General features: G+C 38.8%; 1 protein-coding gene across 9 annotated transcripts in view; it reads left to right on the top strand.

Moving 5' to 3' along the window:
- Window positions 1-19,901, top strand: part of tead1b (TEA domain family member 1b) — a 61,066-nt gene that overhangs the window by 6,535 nt on the left and 34,630 nt on the right. For all 9 annotated transcript variants that reach the window (XM_027153078.2, XM_027153079.2, XM_027153075.2 and 6 more), the window contains one exon: window positions 18,624-18,876. In XM_027153078.2, the coding sequence (XP_027008879.1) occupies window positions 18,720-18,876 (157 nt within the window). In that variant the 5' untranslated portion in view covers window positions 18,624-18,719. The remainder of the gene's footprint in view (window positions 1-18,623; window positions 18,877-19,901) is intronic.

Raw genomic sequence — 19,901 nt, 5'->3', positions numbered from 1 at the left:
AAAAATGTCAATTTGTAACCATATGAAGAGGCTTTGGCAGGCTGCCACACGTGCACACACACACACACACAAATAAATATCCAATATGTAATGTAAGATTTTCTGAATGTAAATCCACTCATCCATGTGGATAAATGGAGTAAGACTTGTTCGAATTCAATTTTCCGTTTGCATTATAAGGTTTTTACAGCGACTTAATAAAGTCTCAGAGCTGGCACATGTGCAGGGGAATTAAGCCGATATGATTGCACATTATTAAGCGTAATTAAGTGTTCCGAGCAGACCTGGCTTCATCATGTTTTCCTCCTAAATTAGACTCTGGAGCTATTTTTCCAGTTGTGCATGTGGGGCAATACATCAGCCTGACGTCTTCTTTTTCTCTTCTAGAATTATATTATCAAATGTGTGTGTGCGTGTGTGTGTAGATGCTCACACCTCTATAAAAACAGCTTAGCACGCACACACATTCCTACAAATGCTTTGTCTGCTATCATTAAGAATGTACACCAACACAGTTCACAGTTCAAACAGTTCTGCGTTCTTCTTCTGGACTCCTCATCAAGGTTAGCCGCAAACAAGAGTTGGTTATTTAGCTTAATAGAGAGTCATTTAAGTGTGAATGTTGATTCAAGCGAGTTAATGGGTGGCACGGTTTATAATAGGCTTTAAACCCTGAATAGTGAATACAGTAGTGTTCACACCGGCTTGAGGTGATTGCGTGGCAGAACACTTTATACACAAATCAGGTCACTGCTTAGCTTCATTTTTTTCTCTTCTGTAATTCGCCATCACAGTGCACAGGGGAATGTTTTGTCACACGCGTTAGTGCTTTTCAGATTTTGGAGTTTATTGTATCTGAGGAACGTTTGGTTGTTGATGTAGTCTCTGAAACTTTATTAAATACCTAGCAAGGAACGATTTCTTTTTCCATTTCTCGATTTTATCATGATATAATAAATGGCATAGTGTCACTTATATGACTGCGAGTATGCAGTATAGAGCTTTGCGTGTTAGCGATTGAGCAGAGAAGATTCGGGTCCACTTCTGTCTCTAGCGCTGTTCACAACTGCGAAAGCAGAATTGCCATAAAAGACAAAATTGGTAGTAAATGTAAATGTGCAGCTATAAAATTCCAGCAAACTCCTTGCTACACTTGGGCCTTAACAGCCTTTCTTTGGGGAGTGTAATTGACTTTATTGCCTTCACTTTTATAATAAAGGATTAACACTTTTGGAGTTTTATCCAATATTAACTAAACATTAACAAAAAAATTCTCTCAGCATTTTTTGGATACACGATGTGTAGTGGGATATCTAGATCCTTGCTACACAGGACAGCTCTTAGATTTCGGAAATCTTTTGTCAAATAAATGAAAGTATTTAATTTGCAAAATGGGCTGAATTAAATGATTGGCACAATAAATATACTAAATACTTTATAGGAAAAATAAAGAAATAAACTAAATACTTTATAGGAAAATAACCAGTCAGTATCACATGTCTCAGAATGTTTTAATCCTCTTACACAACAGCAGTTTGTCAGCAGGGACATTTTTATTAATTAGAATTCTAATACTTCATTTGGGTTACAACTCTTATAACTTTTTTCATTTTCTTGAACAAAACAAAAACAAAACCCAGCAAGAAACTGGAAAGTTCCTTACTGTTGCAGTCTTCTGACTCTGGAGACTCCTTCTATAAATGTTAAACTATAGTTTTTTTTTTTTGTTTTTTTTTTACAGAAAACCTCACCTTATTAGATTTGCAAGTTTTGCAAACGAGACTTATCTTAAATGAAAAGTGCAAGCAATATTTTTTGGTCTTACACCTAAAACCAGATCCTCTGCTTCCTGTTTTCACAGTATTTTAATTAGGAAATTGTTAATTAATATAATAGCTATTTTTGCTGTTTGTTTATACAATATGCTAGTTAGCTGACCTGATTTAGATTGACTTTTCTCAAATGAGACCTGAAAGAAAAAGTTCCAATTTATTTAACAGTGCTTTTTTTTTAAACTTTTTTCTTCCTACGTAAATCTCAATGTTGTTTTCAGTCACAGCTACATAAGTAAACAATTAGTTTTAATCACAAACATGTCCTTACATCGTTGTTCGTTTATTTCCCGTTTTCCACTCACTTGTCTTCACCCTAAAATATAACATGGCCCAAGTTTCTATGCAGGCAAACCATGAAAATAGTATCGAATCCATGAATCATTAGATGAGTCAGTTCCAGAAGTTGCCATAAACCTCAGAGTTCTTGGCCACAGCTGAAAGCAGGAAATCCAGGCTTCAATAACTTCCTTTCCCAGAGCAACCATCAACGGGAAGATGTACGCCTGTGCAACAAAGCTGCTCGCTCACTTCATTTACTCAAACTGTTTATAATTTGTGGTCCGTATTCAAGCACTGAGCGTCCGGGATCGCTGGCACAGCCTTCCCCGCTCCAGTGTCGCTATAAATCCCGAGCAGACCTTTCATTAATGGCCGCCGCATTGTTACTGTGACCGGTTGAGTCCTAGAGCTGGCCTGTGATTCAGGCGACGCAGGAACTCTCTCTACATTAGTATGCAAAGAGATGGCCTGAGCTCTGGCTGCAGTGCGACTGTAGCTTAGCAAAACACTGACACTCTGATTCAACACCACTTCCTAACAATAGACACAGACACACAGAGCTAGACAACTTTGTCTTTTTGTGTCTCTGGGAAGAGAGTTTGTTTTCTACTGTTTGAAAGTTGCTCTTTTATTATTATTATTTTTTTCTTAATAAAGTCAAATTTTTGGTAGTAATTTGACAAAATCACAGCATATTAATTAGTTAGAAAGTTAAACTAAATAAAAAGCTGTTAAACCTGGCTAGCTTGCTAGTAAATGTGTCTACTGGCTGTTTTACTGCCACAATATTAACTAGATTGCTATCAACATTGATTACTAGCCTAAACAATATAATAATTAGCTTAATCTGAACTAATCTTGCTCTTGTTCCTCTTTACACAGTATTATAATTAACCTAATGTTAGCTAGTTTGCTATTTGTTTACACATTATACCAGTTAGTTCAATCTGAGGAGACTGCAATGAACATTGGTTATAAGTTAAAAAAAAAACTTTTTGTTATCTTGCTTTTGACTAAACTATAGTTAGATTAATCCTAGCTATCTTTCTTGCACCACTGGTTACTATTTTAGACAGAATTATAATTATCTTGCTTCTGAGTTTGCACAGTATATTTGTTAGCTGAACATTAGTTAGCTTGCTGTTCTCATTGATTATTATCGCTGTTTATGCTACTAGTTTATGCAACAATCATTAGCATAATCTTAGCTTATATGCATTAGCCTGATGTGGCATTGGTTTCTGGTTTATACAGTATTATATTTTGCCAGATGTAGATTAGCACAATAGAAAAGTTACTCTATTTTTATATAGCTTTGTAGTTTACACAGTACATTATTTAACCCAATGTTAGCTTTCAGCTAGCTTGCTCCTGACATTCGTTACTAGTTTACAATATGTAACCAACTTGCTACTGTCTTTTATTACTGTTTAGCACAATATAAAAAGTTAGGCTATTTTTATATAGCACCTGGTTACTGTTTTACACAATGCATTAGTTAGCATGACGTTATCTAATTTGCTAGAAACATAATTAGTTGTTTACCCAATATGATAGTGAATGTTAGCTAGTTTGTTGGTGCATTTGTTACTAGTTTATGCAACAATCATTAGCATAATCTTAGCTTATATGCATTAGCCTGATGTGGCATTGGTTTCTGGTTTATACAGTATTATATTTTGCCAGATGTTGATTAGCACAATAGAAAAGTTACTCTATTTTTATATAGCTTTGTAGTTTACACAGTACATTATTTAACCTAATGTTAGCTTTCAGCTAGCTTGCTCCTGACATTCGTTACTAGTTTACAATATGTAACCAACTTGCTACTGTCTTTTATTACTGTTTAGCACAATATAAAAGGTTAGGCTATTTTTAGGTAGCATGCTAGCTCTACTATTTTACACCATGTAATTGTTAACTTAATGTAGGTTAATATGCTAGCTAAATAGGTTACTGTTTTAAATAGTGTAGTAATTAGCTGAATGTTAGCTAGCTAATTAGTGCTATAGGTTACTGGTTTAGACAATGTAATAATTATCTACATGTCAGGTAGCTTGCTTATGCAAGTGCTTGCTGGTAAACATGATATAAGCATTGAGCAAAATTACTATTATTATAAAAGTATTACTATGACCACTAGCTTACACAATACATTAGTTAGCATAAGTGACATTATTTAGTGGTTTATACAGTATACATGGAAGCCTACACTCTAGCTAGCTTTCTAGCACATTTGATTACTGGTTTAAAGTTTACAATGGTTAGTCTAATCCAAGCTAGTTTGCTAGCATTTATGATGCTGTACACAGTAGTGTAGGTTGGTTAGCAAAAATGTTGGTTAGCTTGATAATGCTATTGGTAACTGATTTATACAATATTGTAGCTTATTTTTTGCTTACAACATCAGTTACTGGTTTGCATAAACATTAGGCTAACATGCATTATAATTCTATGCAAAATCTTCACAGGATTAGAAAGGAACTTTCTGTCAACTTGTTATCTTTCAACATTAGCCTTTAATAGAACTAGCTAGTATCTATTTACTAATTTCATCATTTGCTTGGTTTTATGTTTAGGTCTATCTTTTGTGTCTGTTTAAAACATACCACAAGAGTGTTTTACTAATGTCTTTACTTGCTGCTACTGGAAATTTTTACATTTTATATTTCATATGTATAAAAAAAAATTACCTCATTTGCACATGTTTGGAGGGGGAGGAGGTTACTGTGATAATCTTAGTTCTCTGCATGTTGCTACTAGATGCTTGAATTTCCTCCGGGATCAATATGTCTGTCTGTCTGTCTGTCTGTCTGTCTTTCTCTCTCTCTGTCTGTCTGTCTGTCTGTCTCTCTTTCTGTCTGTCTGTTTAGCTTTCTGTCTAGAGTAGTGGAACATATAGGGAACAGACATTTTTCTGAAGGACACATTTTCCATATCATTAATCCCAAGTGACCTGAATTCGGATATCACCGTCATGTTTCCATGGATCCGGCTTCCATGGCTGTCGAGGAACCTCTAAACACGGTCACACCACCACATGACTTTTGCGCCATTAGTGGTTCTGTGGGAAGAAGTGACTCACAGTAGATAGAGGCTTTTTCTTATCATGGAGAAATTGATGTGTGTGTAGGGGGGGTGGGGGTGGCTGGGGGTCCGATATCTTTCTTTGCTCATAAGTGTCCAAAGATCTCTTATCTCCTCCCGTGCTTATTTACAGCTTTAATTTCCTGTGCTTCATAACAGCGCCGCCTCGTTCGTCCCGATGTGCCATAACATGTCCGCGTAACACGTAAGCAACGCTGGAATTTCGCCTATTTCTGGAATGCTGTCCTTTAAAAGGATAGTAAACCTGTCAGCCAATTCTTACTGCAGTTAGGCAAATTACAGCTAATCACCTGGTCTAACTTTCTCCCTGTCGGACAGCCCATCCCGCATAGCCGTTTTAGTTATCTTGTCATGATTGCCTCATGCCACAACAGAAAACACTTTAGGAGCAGAGTGTTGAGCGCCAGCATCCAGCTCGTGAGCCGTAAATAGAGAGCGTCTCTGCGGCCCTGTCTGCAGCAGCGGTGTAATGGGCTGAACGGTGCAGCTGATTGTTGCACGTCGCAGGCAGGTGGAGATAGATGTTTTGACAGGCCCTGTAAATCAATCCACCATCCTGGCCAACAGAAATTGATCCCAGAGTGGCCTGGAGTAGCAGCAAGGATCGGGTCTGAGGTTTGAGCTAGATGGCATCAGACGGATTCGCTTGCATCCAGCTCTGTGGGTTTAAAGAGGTATGAAATAAACACTCCGGTGATGCCAGAAGGAGAAGAATTGCTGGCTGTTCACTCCACTGGACTTTTTCTTTCTGATTCGAGCTTTACAAAGAACTCAGAGACATGTTCACAAAGCCAGGAGGAACAACTATCCAAACAACCAGCTTGCCTCAATCGGTGGTTCACTATCTGTCTGAAATGGACAGTTTTAATATTTTGCTGAACTTCACACGTCATTTTAATAGCAGTGATCATTTCATAATCCAAATTAAACAATGGTTGTTTTTAAATCACAGGGTTTTAGACCTGAGTATTAGACTCGAAAATGCATTAAGTGTAAAACCCCTGAATTTATTCTAGGCAAGTTATTACACAACCTGCCTTTCCTGTGTGCTAGCTGTACATGACGTGTTATTTTCACACCTCGCTACACCACATGACATTTTCTGGCTCTTGTATAAACATTTTGGTTTTATTCTGTTCGGTTTATTTTTCCCACCCTAATTATTCCAGTATAATAATATTTGGCATATCCATGTTTTTTTTCTCGTAACTTATAAAACTTATTAAAACTAACAAAGAAATGTTTACTTAATTACATTTTTTGTATATTTTTATTGTTTATTAATTTTGTTCATCCTGCTTAAAGTCTTTGTGTTTTTTTAATAATGTATTAAGATTAAAACAAATAAATAAACAGGCAAACAAAGAAATAAAATAAATAAACGCTTCATTCAATTAAAAAAAAGTGAACAGAAATGTCGACGGGTTTCAGTTTAGGTTTTTGCACCCTCGTGTTAAAAATAAATAAAAGAAAAATGTTTATTTTGGAGCGATAGAGAAATTTTTTATTTAGTTTGAAGTATCTGATGAAAATGTAGTGAGTATCTGATAAATCAGCTCAAAAAAACAAACCATATGGATGTCTTTTATCTTTTTTCATCATGTTGTGTTTTGCATTGCTGTGATCACGTATGTGCTTTAATAACACAGCGTGTGGAATCGCGACTCTTTAAATCTTGCTGCACACATGCATAACCTCTTACTACTAAACCAGCAGACGCTAGCATAGTTACCGTGGTAATTAACTAGCTGCAGCAGTACACTTCTAAAATACTCGGTGTGCCATGCGTTTTGGTAATTACCAGGTAATTGCAGTTCTTCTCTTTGAGACCTTAACTACTCCGGGTCATTACGGAGTTGGAGAAAGCCATTCACGGAATGATCACTGCACCTTCCGAGATAATCACACAAAAGGAGTCGACACGGAAAATTACATTTCGGACCTCTCCTCTTTTATTTCATTACCCTGGCCTTGTGCGACGGCTGAAATTGGGTCTCTTAATTTAAGGAGCTGCATTCCAGCTCGGTCTCGACCGTAGCGCTTCTTGTAATCCGTTGATAAGTGTCATCTCCCATAATGCCGTGACACAGCCACAGCTCGTCTCTCGCTGAGGCATTCACTTGTTGTCCCCCCCACCCCAACCCCTCCTCTTTATCGCGCTAATAAGTCTATTTCCATGGAGCCCGTGTCAGCCTGAGAGGAGTGCGCAATTATCTCCTGAGGTTGCGACAGTTTCCACAGGTGGCGTTCCTTCCTCATAGAAGCTGTGATCATTAGTGTTCGAACAGACCCTTCGCTTTTTGACAAGCTTGTGACCAAAGCCAAAGACGAGCTCGGGTCAGCAGGAGAGCCACTTACCACGCGTTTTTCAATGGTGTTACTACGCGGTTGCCAGAGGCTCCTGTGTCCATGTTCAAACTTGAAGCATGAAGAGGTGCATTGTGAAGGCTGTGCGATTCCGAGACCTTATAATTGGAGAGGCTGCGTCTTTTGGCGCACACCAGCAGCTGTGTTGTCTTGTATTCTGTTTCCCGTATTAAGGATTAGCAAACTGTGCCGACGACCGAGGATCGACACCTGTTAAAAATCAAGCTTTTGTATAAATGCTGTTCTGTCACTGTTCACAATAATCTTAATTTAGCATTTGAAAGAATTTCCACATGATTTTGTCATTCATTCAGGGGGCACTTATTTAAAATCATCGCATGTGTAAGTGACAGTGATGAGCTTGAGAATTGAGAAACAGACGACAGGATTAATGGAAGTGTTTGAATTCACACTACTGCATGTGAAAGAATAAAATCCCACCGGATGTGATGTATGAAAATCATCACAGTGTGAGGCACAAAACAGTCTCAATCCTTGGACACTGCATGTGTTTCCTGATGTGTTTTATTCCTCTTCAGCCACAGCAACTTCAGATTTATAACTGTCCATCACTTAACAATTGAAAAATCTTGCTTGAAAGTGAAAGTTAATATTCTGATGAACGTATTGTGACTGATCACAATCAAGTGTTATTGTAACTGCGATTTGTTTTTTTTTAAATCATATGATCATTTTTAAATCGTAAGGTTTTAGAGCACCGTACTAGACTGGAAAATGTCCATCAAATGTCAAAACCCTGAATTTATAGTAAGCGATTTGACAAACATTTTGATTTTCTTTTCTTTAGTTTCTATTCCCCCCCCCCACTAAATTATCCTTATAATAACCAAAAGTGACATAAACAAACAAACAAACAAAAAATCATTCAAATGAACAAATTATTATAAATAATAATGATTAAAAAATATCATTATAAAATGAATTATACATAAATACAACTTATTAAATTGTATAAAAAAATATAAATTTGTTATACTGTAATATAATATTTGGCATATCAGGCATACCAAACAAATGAGTATGTAAATATTTTTATGAATCTGATTTTTTTTTTTTTATTTAATTAAAATTTTTAATTAACGCTAAATAAACACTCAAACATCTCCTCAGAGAAAAAGATGAACCGGTTGTTAGTGAAGACGCGTCAATATTATACCGAACTGCTCGGAGCTGCAGTTATAGGACACAGATCTGACCAATCAGAAGTGAGAGCTCCACACCTATTTACCGGATTAAGCTGCCTTAAAGTGCCATTTCTCCCGTTTCAGAATCCATCACTGTAGTCTGGCTAGTGTGCTCTTCAGCCAGCTTTGTACGTGACGCTTTGTGTTTAAATGATAGGATGGATATAATGATGCCATACAGACATATGCCTTAAATGAACAAGCAAGTAAATAGGGCTCTTTTTTCCCACAGGGCAGACTTTTTGATATGATTCTAATGAATGCGCTGCGGCGCACGTCCGTCCACTCCAGCGCTCTAAAGGACCTGCGTACCTAAGAGCAAAGCAGACGCCAGTACACAAAAGAGACGCACTAGCAGAAATATTCCATTCAAATGCAAACAGCCTCTCCAAAGAGGAGCCTTTCAAAGGACGCATTAATTGAGTTTTCTATCATATTGTGAATTATCATATCGAGTTCTGGGAGCTTTACTTAGCACCCAAATGGTTCTGGTCTTTAACTGCAAGCTTTGTTTAAAGAGAAGTAGAAAGTTCAGAGTTTCACCTTCTACAGCGATAGTCACATGCTTCTTGTTTTTAGACCTACACAAGACTTTCCACAAGACTGACCGAAAGTTGAAGCCATTTCTGCTCTGTGATTGATCTTGTCCAGATTGAGTTTTGCATATTGGTCAATTTTTTCCCCTTAAGTCTTTTCGGAGGTGGTTTTGTTCTTGCTTGCATGCTAGGTTTCTGTCCAAATGCTTCCCTAATTTAAAGCAAGTAAACTGAAAACGTTTGCTAACCCCCATGTTTTCATCAGTTATGGGCTTCAAACTCTAGGAAGAGGAGAATTGTCATGGACAGACAACATAATTTCAAGAAAAAAAACTTTCATCCATTTCTGAAATTTGTATTCCACAACTTTTTGGAACGGAAAAAAGTACACAAAATAACAATTAACTTCTTCTTTTTTTTTTTTTTTAAATTCAGGCGATAAGTTTGATCACCAAGCTGCCACTGCTGGGCCCCTGAGCGAGGCCCTGAATCATCAACTGACTATTTTGTTTTGGTTTTAAATAAATGTAAGTTGCTGCCAAATGATGTGAATGTAAATGACATCGATAAAATCCGCTCCACGTTCAATCGGATCCGTAAAGTCTCTGTACCGTTTGCATAAAAGTGGAAAAGGGAAAAAAGCGGTTGAATGGTTGAACTGAAAGCCCATTTCTGTCTTCTTTTTCCCCCTTGTTTTTGTCTGACCCATCAGTGTCTTATCAGCCAAGCAGAGCCGATAGCAGAAACACTGTCACCGGCTCGGAGCCAGTTAAGCTCTGCTTGTTTTTTTTTTTTCTTGTTTTTTTTCTTCACAGTCAAATCCCCAGTTCTGGAACTGCTGGCGTGTGTGTGCATAGCAGTGAGTTGTGAAAGAGGCGTGTTGGGGCACATCCTGGCCACAGCGTGCACAGAACATTATCAGAGAGGGAGTTAGCCTCAGGAGAAGCTGAGCACCAACACACACACACACACACGCACACAAATGGCAGAGTGCTCTGAAGGTGGAGCTCTTATAAGCATGTGGTTAGTTAACTGGCATCTGTGATTTACCCAAAAAAAGGGATAATTAAAGACGGTAAACCTTTTAACCCTATCCGCCCGGGTGTTCTAAAACAATCTCGATTCTTCTTCTTTTGTTTATACACTTTCTGCCACTTTATTAGGAACACCTGTACACCTGCTCCACCAGTCCTGTGGTAGCAGCACAAAGTATAAACTCAAGAGCTTCAGTTAATCTGACTCCAGTGTTCTCAGCGATTTTGTTCGTGGCATGGTTATTGGTGCCAGATGGTCTGCTTTGAGTATTTCAGAAACTGCTGATATCCTAGGGATTTCCATTCGTTTTCAGTAGTCTCCAGACGCAGAAACCCTCCAGCGAGCAGCAGTTCTGTGGGTGGAAATGACTTGTTGCTAATGAGAGAGAGAGAGAGAGAGAGAGAGAGAGAGAGAGAGAGAGAGAGAGAGAGAGAGAGAGAGCAGAGAAAACAGCCAGACTGGACGGATACAGTAACTCAGACAACTACTCTTTACAACCGTGGTGACCAGAAAAGTATTTCAGATCATGATAAACTTTGAGGGGATGCATTACAACAGCCAAGAACAGAAATCTGATCACAGTAAAAACCAGATAGTTGATGATTGGGTAAAACTGTTGCCTGGAACTTGACCCAGCTTAGCTCTGGCCTTTTTTAAATTCAGGAACAGCATGTTTGAGTGTAAGTACCTTTGGGCATGGTGCCTAGGAGGTGTGTGTGTCTGTGTCTGTGTGTGTGTGTGTGGGAAGCACTATTACAGTTTACAGTACACAGACTTTTACCCCCACTGCACAGAACAAAGCCAGTGATAAAGCCGTATTTAGTGACACATACTACGTCTTTCTTGAAGGATGAAGTCTTAAGGCTTGTTTTTCAGGGATATGTTTTCCTTCATTAATCCCTTTTAAAAGTGTGCAGCAAACCATATTTAATCTGAAGTATTTTGTTTTATTTATAGGAGATTTTATGATATATAGGAGATTTGTATTTTATTCTAAGTAAAGCAGGATAAGGCAGTTTAGCAGGACTGTGTTCCGATCATGAAGACTATGCTTGCTCTATCGTTGACTTCATCATTACTATTTTTTGCAGAAATTCATTCTAACATTTGTTTAGTACTAATGGGAATTGTTAAGGATTTTATTTACAGTTTGCACGTGTGCTTGAGTTAGGCCAAAGAGGTGAATTCAGGCAGAGTTTGTTCTGTTAAGAGTACACAATGGAAAGTGATTTATTAAGCCTTAGGTGAGTTACGTGGAAGAACGATAAAGTGCAGTGTGTAGAATTACAATGGAGTCAATGAGTTTATATGGAATTCAAAATCTGGAAAATGGGTGTGTTTGTATTGAAGGGTCTGAAGGTCTGACGGAAGAAGCACTGTCTGACCCTCTAATGCCCTTCTTTAATTTTTACCAGGGCTTGGGGTCACCACTGACTCGATCCTGCATCCCTCTGTGACTGGGTTTGTTCCCTACATGGCAATCAAAAGCTGGACCACAGCTGTGAGACTGCCAGGTCCATATCTGCAAGGCTACCAGTGATCCGGCTCCAACATTCTTTTAATAAAATATTTATGTACATGAATATTGTATTACTTACCTAGGCAGTATAGATATGGTGAAATTTCTCTGGTGAGATGTTTGGAAGGAGTCACCAGGATCAAGCTCTTTGTACATTCACAAGTTAAACTGAAACTTTAAAGTTGGGGTCTCCGTTGTTTGAAAGCAAATGTTGACATTTGAAATCACCAAAACAAACACACCCCTAACCCAAATGGGTCCCACCACTGTTTTGATAGCTCCGCCCCTCACATACACCAGACAAGTGTAACCCAAGTATAACCCAGACAAGTATTATGGCGGAACCTATTGGGGCAGCTGACCGAGGGGATATTTTTTATCAATAAATGAACTCAATGAGTAATACTATGGTAATACCAATGTGTTTTTTTAGTACTGTGTGTTATACCTATAAGGGTTATCTCCGTTTCACGTGGAAGACGTTCAGTTCTCTTCAGCGCTGGAAAACTGATCCTATATTAACACGGTCCTGCTTCTTGCCTTATCGTAAGCCTTTCTTCACTTTCTTTCTTTGTTTTTATCCGCCATGTTAATGTTAAAACCGCTTTCTACTAATATCACACATGTGCACTGAACACTCTCTTCGTCCATATACTAAAAGACCCGCCCCTTTCTGCTCACTTTCTGCTTTCCGCCCCTTTCTACACATTAGTTTTGTTTTTGTTTTGTTTGTCGGCATTTCTCAAACACCGGAGACCCCACCTTTAATATTGAGTATTTCTAAGTTGGGAGAGTTTTCAATATAGAGGGTTAATATAATTAGATTACATAGATAGATAGAGAGGGAGGGGGAGATTGGGAAGGGAGATGGAGAGAGGGAGACAGAAAGAGAGACAGAGAGAGGGATTATAAGAAAGAGGTAGACTGAGAGAGGTGGTGGGGAGAAAGAGAGAGAGAGGGCGAGAAAGAGGGAGAACGAGAGACAGAGAGAGGGATTGTGAGAAAGGTAGACAGAGAGACAGAGAGAGGGGAAGGGTGAGCGAGAGAGCGAGAGAGGGCAAGAAAGAGGGAGACAGGGAGAGAGAGAGTAAGTAAGAGGGAGACAGAGAGGGGGGAGGTGAGAGAGAGAGGGTGAGACAGAGAGAGAGAGGGCGAAAAAGAGGAAGACAGAGAGAGAGAGATAGAGAGAGAGGGGAAAAGTAGGAAAGATAGAAACACATTGTGGTTTTTTGGTAAATTTTTCACTTTTTTCTTTTTTGTCTTACTAACAGTTGAAGAGAGAGAATAAGACATGTTGCTGAGTATAGAGTTGTTTATGGCTGGTATAATATGTGACAGGAGTTAGAACATAGTCATAAATTGCTAATGAGGTGTTATTCTTAGATACAAACACACACCCCCCCATCATTGCCAAATTACTGTGGTATAAAACGCTTCAAGGTTGATTATTTTCCTATAACAACATGCCCTGTCAGCTATTATTCTTTTAGATATTTCTGTTTTAAAATATGCAAGTTGCAAAAAATACATGGAGAAGAGCATTAAGGCGAGGGAACGTAGGTTAGGACCTTAGGTCCTTACGATACCTTATTTAGTGGAATGCAGAGTGTATTTGGAAGCGTCTGTAATAATGACAGGATAAACATCATACTGGCATATAGCAGGTAATTGGCACATACTTGTTGCATTTCCATGCGTCATTAAAAAAAACAAAATAAATCTTGCAGTCACTCATCACACGGCTTCATCAGCCTGAAACCATATTCGCTGGATGAATCGATGAATTAGAGCTGCAGGATCGTCATCTTGCTTGTCCCTGGAAGGATATCGGTGTCGCCTGTTTGTCTGACACTCGGTGTGGAGAGTAAACACAGTGTATTGTTGCTCCCATCTGTCATCAAGGCTTAGACAAACTGAACTGAGCTCGGCTCTGTCTGAGGCCATATTGCCCAAATCACATTAAACTGCAGTCCTGATTCAGTTTTTCTGGTCAGTAGTTATAGCATTCCTCCGTCTATCTATATATTCGTTTGTTAATCTAAACAAAAGACGTATCTGGATGATTCCTACTGATTATTTACTTGAAATAAATGACCTATACAGTGAGACGGTATTTGAAAGAAACCATCCAGACCTCAAAGCGAACAACAGTTTCTTCTCACAAAACAGACAAGTGGATCTGCCTTCAGTTTGCCTCTGTTTAGAGCGGACGTGTGAGAGTTCACAGCTTTGTGCCAAATACTTCAGGTTTTAGTCATAATTAGATACAAGATCTGCACTTAAAGACTTTCAGAGGTGAAATGCACTTTCACACGTATTCGTCCGAATCAGAGCCATAAGCGATACTTTCCGAATTGGTTTTGTTTTAAGTTATACCGTAGTAAACATTTGTTTTAGCTTTACACCTCATTAATTGGATCGGAAAGAAAAAAAAAGTAGGAGCAAGTAGGGCCGAAAAGCATATTTGTAACTCTTTCACAATTCTCTCCGTGACAATAACCAAATCTTTACTAAGTGTGAACAGAAATCACAGAAAACACACAAAAACTTTTATATAGTTCTGCAGCACTACAGCTCTGCTCTTTGGATTGGTTTGTGTAATTTTAGAAGCTCATATTTGTAAAACACGTTGCGATCCAAAATTAGAAACAAATAATTTGGAAGCGGATTCACACTGATACTTTCGTTCCGCTTTGGTCCACATTCAAATGCGATCCTCGTCTGCTGACAGTTTGGTTCAAATGAATTGAATACTGTAAATTTAAAAGCACACCAAGTTCTATTTTGTCCTCAGGTGTATTCCTGGGGTATAAGAATCACTGAAACCGGATTTGTTTTGACGCTTGGAGTAGCTCTGTAATGCAGAGGAAGGGAAAATATGAAACTCCAGCACATATTAGATCAAGCCTAAATCGTGCTCAGGTTTTATGCATGATAATGTAATACAATCATGAAGAGCTCTTGAACTCGGAGGAAAGTTCCCGAGGGCCGCGTTGCGTATGAGATTGTGGCAGAGGTAAATCAGTTAAGTTGATTTATCGAAGCGTAAATGACCACAGAGGGACCAAAGCCATGTCCCATAATTAGGCTGTTTTTAGACTATTGATTTCTGCCCGGAATGTTCTTTAACGCTTGTTCCTGTTGATGGATGTGGCCTTAACCATCTGTAAGAGTGCTGTGAAAAGCCTGGAGTCGATGTTGGACCCGTATATCAAAATCACTTCCTGGTGCCTTGTAAAAATAAGAGAGTTTTTACTGTGTATGTAGCTTGTCTAATGTAATAATATGGTTAGTTGAATACTGGTGACTTATGAATACAATGTTAGATATGCAGGAAATCAATAGCATAACGAAGCAGCATTTTTCACGAGACCAAAATAACTCTAGACTTTTCTTATCGTTGTAAAGGCTTTCGGCTTGTGGGTCAAAGTCAAGATGTGTGTGAATGTAAAAGCTCTTCATGTCACATACAAATGATGCATTAAAAAATCTGATGATTTCACTCATTTTGTTTTGTTTTTCATGTAGATATTTACTTGGTGTGTGTGTATGTGAGTGTGTGCGAGTGTGTGTGTATGTGAGTTTGTGCGAGTGTGTGAGTGTGTTGGTGTGTGTGAGAGTGTGTGTGTATGTGAGTGTGTGTGAGTGTGCCTGAGAGTGTATGTGAGTGTGTGCATGAGTGTGCGTGAGTGTGTGTCTGTTTGTGTACGTGAGTGTGTGTGTGTGAGTGAGTGTGTTTGTGTGTATGTGTGTGTGGTGGGAGATTAGAACACACAATAACCCCTTAAACTCCCATGACCTGTTGGCTTGTCCAGGCTTGCATTCCTCCTCCTCTGAACTGCATTCCATTTTTCCTCATTAATTTCACTGTAGCTACTCAATAATTCATAGACGTTACTCACTATTAAGCTTTAAGTTGAATAACTGAATAATAATCGGTGACTTAAAAGGCAAAAAAAGTTCTTATTCAAAGTACATTTTAAATATTTGAATATTTAGTGTAAACATTTAGTGTAATATAATATTTTAATGTGGTTTGATAAAAAAATTTTGTTTGAATATTTAATAAATAAATATTAATTGTTTGAATATATAATAAATGAGCAAATATTTTTATTTGTACTATTTATTTATATTTTTTTATATTTGAATTTTGTCTGTTTTGTCATATAATAATATATTATTTTTAAATGTTGTGCATTTATCTGAACCTGTGATTTGAATTAGTTGGAACTACGGCTGTTAATATATATATGTATATATATTTATATATATAAAACAACTTCTGACCAATCGGATTCAAAAAATTTGCAGCGCCATGGTCTAATATGCTAATAACGTGTTTGTATCATTTATAGTGTGAACCTTCAGATAGGTAGTCTTCCTCTCCTTTACCTCAACCATGTGAAGTTGTTAAACAGGGAGCTGAGGTTTAATAATTTATGGACCGCTGAGGCAGGGTGGTATTTGTTTCCTTGTGTGATGTTGGGGGCAGCCACCTGTAGAAGTGGGAACTCTGGTTTCCTTCATTTCCCCTCCCGAATCTATAATACACTAAAAAAAACCCTGAAATGTCACAGTTGTCCTACTGGGAAAGGCCTAACAGACGATACAAACATGCCCAGACAGTGCGTTGGTGAAAGTAAGCCTCTCGAGAAAGATTCACCAAGTCTCTTTTGTTGACTTTTGTTGTTTCTTTTCCAAAGTGGAAAAATATATTTTTTTATATGGAATTTAAGTCTCCAGGCTGGACTCTTGTCGGTATCGGTACAGGGTTTGCTTTGCTGATGAGTAAAAATACAAGACAAATGACTTTTGGCCACGCTGAACCACCACAACATGCATGTCGCAGCACTGGAAGTGATTAGCAGGGTAGTTCATTATGCAGGCAGGGTGGGGGAGTGAGGAGCAGGGCCAAAAAGAAAAGGCCTGAACCATTTAGTGGTCAGAACGGGATAAGCCACCTCCCCATTAGTCTGCGAGTCAGTTCTGCAGCGTCAGCATTCAGCACACAAAAACGGAATTCAGGAAAAGCTTGCTCCGCTCCCTCCGATTTGCCCATCCTCCCCCTCACTTTTTCCCCTCCCTCAACAGCTTGCTCCCTTCCCCCCTCATGAACTGACATTCTAGAAGAAACATATGCTGCTAGTCCCACAACAGCTTGTGTCGCCTGAACACGAGCAAGCTGAGGGAGGAAAGGCTCGTCTGGAGGATGGGGTGGGATGGGGTGGGGGCCGGACGGGACCGTGACACCGTCCAAGAGTCCTCACATTTTTGACACATTTGGCTTCTGAGTGGTTTGTGCACTTGTATAAAGTATACAATCTTCAGCATGCAGATGAACTCACTTTGGCAAGTGACTCAAGTGACTATTCTTAGACTTTTGTGTGCTTTAGCAATCAGAACGATAAAGACCTTGTTTTCAACCAAATCAGAACAAAAAAAACCAAGTTCCATTTTGCTAGGTTATGAGTTTTTTTTTTCCTTTTCCATTCAAATATTGCTCTGGATGTTTTGCAAGCAGTCATGTTGTTCTTCACGCAAGTGGCTGACATGATTTCCGTCCAGATTTAAGGGGAGGTTTGAGGGGACGGACAGCTGGGCTGAAATTGGCTCGCCTGTAAAGGCCTTTTAGAGAAGAAAGTCTGCTGCTTTACAGGAGATGCCAGGTGGTTTTGGCTGAGACTTTTAAGGTTATATGTCTGCTGCCTCCTCGTTCGACCCAGCTCATTTCTCAAGGCAATTGGATCCTTCTAGAAGTCCATTGAAAGTACATCTGAGGAAAATAGAAACATGATATTAATATCTGGGGAACTTCGGAAGCTGTTTTAGCTGGTTTTGCTAAAATAGGGGGCAATAAAATAAAACCTTTGCATTCTTGGTCTTAACAAAATTTCGGTTTTGCTGAACTATTGAATTTTTTCATAATCAAGACTTGATTGTATATATGTATGTTGGTTTTTGGTTGTTGGTCTAGAGGCTCCATTATTAGCAAAATAGCTTCAAGTCCCCAAGCATGACCAGGATTCCTGACCCGTTAGAGTAGGTAGGGATTAGCCAGTGCCGGAAATAAAATGTATTATACCATGATTCCATACTTTCTATATATAATAAGTAATAAAATTGTTTTTGAGTCATTACATGATGATCTTTTTTAGCATTCTAGTGCTATTTACTCACATATGCTTCCCTTAAAAATTGCTTTCCTTTAGTTCCCTTTTAAATGGGACATTGTTTGACTGAAGGGTGCGAGAGCTGCTTAAAAATGCTGCCTACATAGACAGACTCTTCACAAATAAGACAGTGGGGGTAATGGTGGTATTTTCAAGGGTTGCAGTTCAATAGTTTCCTGTCCTGGAGGGCCAGGTGTTTTTTCCTACTCAGACACCTGGCTCAACTCAAGCAAGGTATTATTTTGCTATTTCTAAAATTATTTGAATATCATGAATGTCGAATAATCCTGTGTATACCACAACAGGATGGTTGATTTGAGGTTTCACAGTAACATGACTTGCTGTGAAGGTTTTTTTCCTTTAAGAGAGAGGAAAGAGTTATGGGTGATGACAAAACTGTTTATAACTGTTGGAAGTAACTTAACCTGAGAGGAGCCTTGATTGATTGTAACTATGAACAGATGAAACAGTTAAAAAAAAATTCTCTAGTGTAAGAGGAATAAAACACTTCAGGACCTGTTGTAATTGGCAAATGACCACCGTTTTTATTTATCCCTTTTCGTTAGGTCTCGCCCTAGTGTGCTCCAGGCTTCGGCTTGGAGGTCCCAACCGCCAAAATTGATCCCAGCAGCTGGAGCGGCAGCGAAAGTCCTGGCGAGGACATGGAGAGGATGAGCGACTCTGCCGAGAAACCTATGGACAATGACGCTGAGGGTGTGTGGAGCCCTGACATCGAGCAGAGCTTCCAGGAGGCGCTCGCTATCTACCCACCCTGTGGCCGTCGCAAGATCATCCTTTCTGATGAAGGCAAGATGTATGGTAAGACATCCGATTCCAGTTTTTATTGTTGTCAACACAAAAAATGTCTAAAAGAATAACTTAAGTACAAAGTCAATACAAAGTGGGTGTTTGGTGTGAACTGATGCACATTGATCAAGGTGTGGACACTGGGTTGAACAGAACCAAGGTCATATATCTCTCTAACTAGCATATGATGACTGCTCATGGCTAAACGCTGATTGGTGACTTGCAGGATTTTTGGCGAGCGTGTCAACACCACACGCTTACCTCAGACATTCTTCAAAAAGGATAATGGCGTTATGACTCATATTGAGGCATTACTTTTGCTGGAATTTGTATTCCTTTATGTATTTGTGTATTATGTAACTTGATTTAACTAGCTAACTAGCTTTCCATGCTTTAATAAATATATTCTAGCATAGTCATTGAGAGCACGAGAGAATGGGCAACACCCTGGAGTTTCCACTTGGCCGGTGTGCTTACTAATACATTTGATTTGTCCACCCTAGGATAATTAAGATGACATTACAATGCATTGTGTAGTTTAAAATGATCTTTACAGCCATGTTACAGTAGTGAACAGATTAATCCAAGACGTTTCAGCCAATAGCTCATGAATGATCTCGTACTAGAGACATCACAGACCATTGGACAGCTCCTTTCAAATTTTCCAAATCAAATTAGTCCAGTGGAGTTCATGTGACATGGACCCACCAGGTGACCTCCACCATGCTGGGCACCACAATTAATCCAGGAGGGGATGCTGGGCTGCGAGGAATTAGACAGAGGGAACAATGAGTGGATGATGAATATGAGAATAATTTAGTCGATGAAATACTGCAAGCCGGTCTAGCCCCTGAAGACAGCATCTCAGAACAGATGAGTCTCATGCCAAGCGGCGGAACGGTTACAGAACTGACTTAGATTTACCAGTGATGGAGGCTTCGAACCGAACAAACAAACGAATAAACAAATAAATAAATAATGATCATAAATGCTAATTTGGTTTAAATAGAGCTCAAAACTGATTTTAAAGCGATAAT

This window comes from Tachysurus fulvidraco, chromosome 2, assembly GCF_022655615.1.
Source record: "Tachysurus fulvidraco isolate hzauxx_2018 chromosome 2, HZAU_PFXX_2.0, whole genome shotgun sequence".
NCBI classification, from domain to species: domain Eukaryota; kingdom Metazoa; phylum Chordata; class Actinopteri; order Siluriformes; family Bagridae; genus Tachysurus; species Tachysurus fulvidraco.
The sequence above is the reverse complement of the archived record's forward strand: the minus strand, read 5'-3'. Positions and strand labels throughout refer to the sequence as shown.